The sequence below is a fragment of the Dipodomys spectabilis genome, unplaced genomic scaffold (assembly GCF_019054845.1).
Source record: "Dipodomys spectabilis isolate Male_0828 unplaced genomic scaffold, ASM1905484v1 ptg000085l, whole genome shotgun sequence".
Classification (NCBI taxonomy): Eukaryota; Metazoa; Chordata; class Mammalia; order Rodentia; family Heteromyidae; genus Dipodomys; species Dipodomys spectabilis.
This window is the reverse complement of record NW_024870762.1, coordinates 7089011-7093058: the sequence shown is the minus strand read 5'-3', so window position 1 is coordinate 7093058 and position 4048 is coordinate 7089011. Positions and strand designations below refer to the sequence as shown.

General features: G+C 36.5%; 1 protein-coding gene across 1 annotated transcript; it reads right to left on the bottom strand.

Moving 5' to 3' along the window:
* Positions 1–967: 967 nt before the first annotated feature.
* Positions 968–1909, bottom strand: LOC122111389 (olfactory receptor 2G3-like). The gene has a single exon (XM_042684197.1). The coding sequence runs from the start codon at positions 1907–1909 to the stop codon at positions 968–970; it is 942 nt and encodes a 313-aa protein (XP_042540131.1).
* Between the last annotated feature and the right edge of the window lie 2139 nt (positions 1910–4048).

Here is a 4048-nt window from a genome sequence, read left to right as displayed (position 1 = left end):
ATATATGTATGTCAATATACATATATATGTCAATATACATATAAATATAAATGTCAATATACATATATATGCCAATGAGGGACAGAGGAAGAGAGTGCTGATCTTTAGAATTAGTGATTCATATTGATGTAAACAGAAAGAATGCTCAGAGAGGATTCCCTGACACATCAGAAAGACAAAACAAATAATCTTACACCTTCTGAAAAAGGTTTTATAATTCCTAGACACATCCAAATTTTCAGGCAAATAAACAGTCATGAGCAATTGTATACATAAACTCCCAAAAGAATTAGAGTTCAATTTCTTGTCACTTTTTACCTAGCCAGGACTGGGTTCCTATGCTCTTCCTCTTGACAGAAATCACCTAATAATCTAAATGCCATAAATTAAAACTCAAAACCTATTATCAGTTGTCTATGATGGATAGTCAAAATTTCATTGAAAACCTGCCTTGACAAAGAATCAAACATAGACTATAGAAACCCAAAGAGTTCCATGAGGAGACTTCCCAATGAAGCAGGGGTAGTGTAGACCATGTGCCTTTTCATGTGTTTTTTTCCTTGACCCAAGTATCAAAATGAGCAATGTATCTTATACTGATAGCAATAAACTGTTAAAGATGAACCCAAACATATGTAGCTATTTTGCAGTGCACTGTTTATTCTGTACAAAAGCAATTGACTAATAGATATATCTCAGCTAATAAAACAGAGCCGAAAGTTTTATAATTAAAAAAAAAAGGAATAGGAAAGGACTAGAGATTCTGGAAACAGGTCTTGTTTGTACTTTGTTGGGCAACCTTACAGTCCAGCAGATAGCAAAGATGTTGATCTAGATAGGATTTATCTTCCAATGTTCCAAACCAGAAAAATGAAAGGAAGCCATTTCAGTTGCTTATAGTTTTTCCAAAAGTTGTGAGTTTTGTTATTCAGCACACATCTCATGTCATTTACCTCAGGAGAATTTCTCACTCGCCTGTGCTCTTCTCTTTCCTCACCAGCCTTCTCAAAGCTCCTTTCACATCTTTGTTTCTCAGAGTGTAAATGAGAGGGTTTAGAGTGGGAGTGATCACAGTGTAGAAAAGCGTGAGGAACTTCCCTTGGCGGTGAGCATAGGAGCTGTTGGGCTGGATGTACACAGCTGTGATGGTGCCGTAGAAGAGGGACACTACAATCAGGTGGGAGCCACACGTCCCAAGAGCTTTGCGCCAGGCTTCTGCGGACCTGATCTTCACCACTGCTTGAGCGATGCATCCATAGGAGACCAGAATAAGTGTCAAGGGAAGGAGGAGCAGCACCAAGGAAGCCATGAAGAGCTGGACCTCATTGGCATGAATATCCACACAGGCCAGCTTGATCATGGCGGGAACTTCGCAGATGAAGTGATAAATTCGGTGGTTTCCACAACGAGGCAGGCGAAGGGTGATGGTTCCTTGAATCAGTGTGTTGCCCACTCCACTCAGCCAGGCCACTCCTGCAAGAGACTGGCAAAGCCGTGGGTGCATCACTGCGGCATAATGAAGTGGTCGGCAAACAGCAGCATACCGATCAAACGCCATGACAGCTAGGAGAACACATTCAGTGGATCCCAGGGCCAGAGACACATAGAGTTGAATGGCACAGCCTGTGGGAGAAATTGTCTTGGATGGACCGTGGAGGTTCCACAGCAGCTGGGGAACAATGCTGGTAGTGAAGCAGAGGTCAACGAAGGAGAGATTGGTAAGAAAATAGTACATGGGTGTGTGGAGCATGGAATCCAGGCAGGAGAGGAGGATGATTGCTGTGTTACCTACCAGTGTCAGGAGGTAAGAGACCAGCACGGCCACAAACAGGATCTTCTCAAGTTGTGGCTGATCGGAGAAGCCCACCAGTATGAAATCACCTCCTGAACTCTCATTAATCGTCTTCATCACTCTACTCCTGAAAAGGAGAAAGACAAGTAATAAAAATGTAGGTGTTACTGGAAAGCAATCAGAACGAAATATACACCTGAGAGACGTTGACCCTAAGGATGAAGAATCAGTGCATGTTATGTATGGGGAGAAGAGAGAAAGAGGCAGAGACCAAATCAGATGGACAAAGGCACGGAGAATTGTATATTCTCAGGAGGAAATAAAATAAATCAGAGTTCACAGACAACTGTCAATAGATATACTGAACTATGAAATAAATGGCCCATACAAAATTATTGTTCAGTTTTTCCAAAATAGTTCATTTTTTGTTCTGGAAATCCACTTTTTAGTTCCTCAACAGAATCTATTAGAAAATCAGATGTGCTATCAAATCAGTGAACATCTTTGTAGCTATTCTGTCAATAGCAAACAATAAAAGTGACAGAAGTAGACAAATGTTTGAAATGTCAGTTGAAATGTTTAAAATGTCAGTACTTTATCTGATATATGCATTTGTCAATATCATACTAAGGGTGAAAAATCCAACCATCATGTTTTAATTACTTGTTTGATATCATCTTCTTTTTAGTTTTCTATTCATATTTTTTGCATAATATAAAAAGGGACTATCTAGAGTATTTTAACAGAATCCACTGAGGGTAGCATTATTTCTTGTAGGTTGAAACAAAACTTATGTTTGTAAAAACATTATTTTAGAGTTGGATGTTTTATTTTTATATAAATAAAACTAAATTTTTTCATTTTTTCGTATCTTTCATAAAGTTACGTTTGGAGTATAAACTGCATTTTCCTTTTACAATGCCATATTGTGTAGTGGAGAATGGCAAGTCCAATTAATTCCTCCTTTTTATTTGATTTTAAAAAATAATTTTAGGGCTGGGAAGGTGGCTCAGTGGTAGAGCGCTTGCCTTGCATGCTCGAGGCCCTGGGTTCAATTCCTCAGCACCACATAAGCAAAAAGAAAAAAGCCGGAAGTGGCGCTGTGGCTCAAGTGGTAGAGCGTGAGCTGAAGAGCTGAGGGACAGCGCCCAGACCCAGAGTTCAGGCCCCACGACCGGAACCAAAAAAAAAAAAATAATAATAATTTTATTATCTTTACATAGTTGTACAAAAGAGTTACCAATGCAACAAAGCAGTTTATGAACACAATGTGTCTCGATTCCTTCTTAATTAAATTTTAAAGAAATTTTTATTCAATTTTTACATAACTTACTTGCTAAGTCAATCTGATTTTCCTAATATTGCTCAATTCTATACAAAAGAAATATTTTTAATTGATGTCCTAGATGAGAAAACATTCTAAGTAGTTGCTTATCTTTGGCTTTTAGTCTTGCCCATTTCTTGCTCATACATGGCTATTAGAATCATTGAAAAATAAGATATTTATCAATATATTTTTATTTCAACAAAAATATTGATATATTTTTGCAATTTTTATTTCTTAAAGTTCCAAATTAATAAACTCTTTTTAAACTCAAGGCTCAAATTTGGTCCTCCTTTCTGTTTGCGGAATTATCTCCCGCCATTTCTGATTTCATTCAATCAAATCAAATTTTTAAGTACTTACTCAAATCATTTGCTAATTCTGTCTCTATGGCTCTTTCTTTTTTTCATTGTGTTTACTGTTTTTAATATGTTTTTATTGTAAAAATACTGCAGAGAGGGGCCACAGCCACATGAGTACATTTCCTATCGAGCATTATTCTATGGCTTTCTGTTAATTAACCTTATCAAATTTTACTCACCTGTTAATTTTAACTTTTTGATGGACATCTTCTAAGATGTACTATGATCCACTCCATAAAAACTTCTTTTCTGAAAAGTAGAGTTTTTTGTAACTCTGTCATTTTATTTAATTAAGCATGACAAGGTACCTAAAATGAAAAGAAAACTCTTTATTGCCAATGATATTTCTTTTAAATGTCTTTTTTCTTTTTTAATGTTTCTTCTTATCCTAAGCATGCAAGCCTATTTTTGAATCAGATTAGGTAATAAAGATATTTTTAATGAACTGGTGCCATTATTAGTTCTTTTCAGCTATATTTTCCATATTTCCTGTTTAAATATGTTTAAAACATTTTAAACTGTAGCATGCATACAATAATTTTCTGATTTCAAAGGATACATGTGTCTGCC

Coding starts and splice junctions, on each gene's coding strand:
- LOC122111389 (XM_042684197.1), bottom strand. CDS start 1,909: ATGAAGACGATTAATGAGAGTTCAGGAGGTGATTTCATACTGGTGGGC.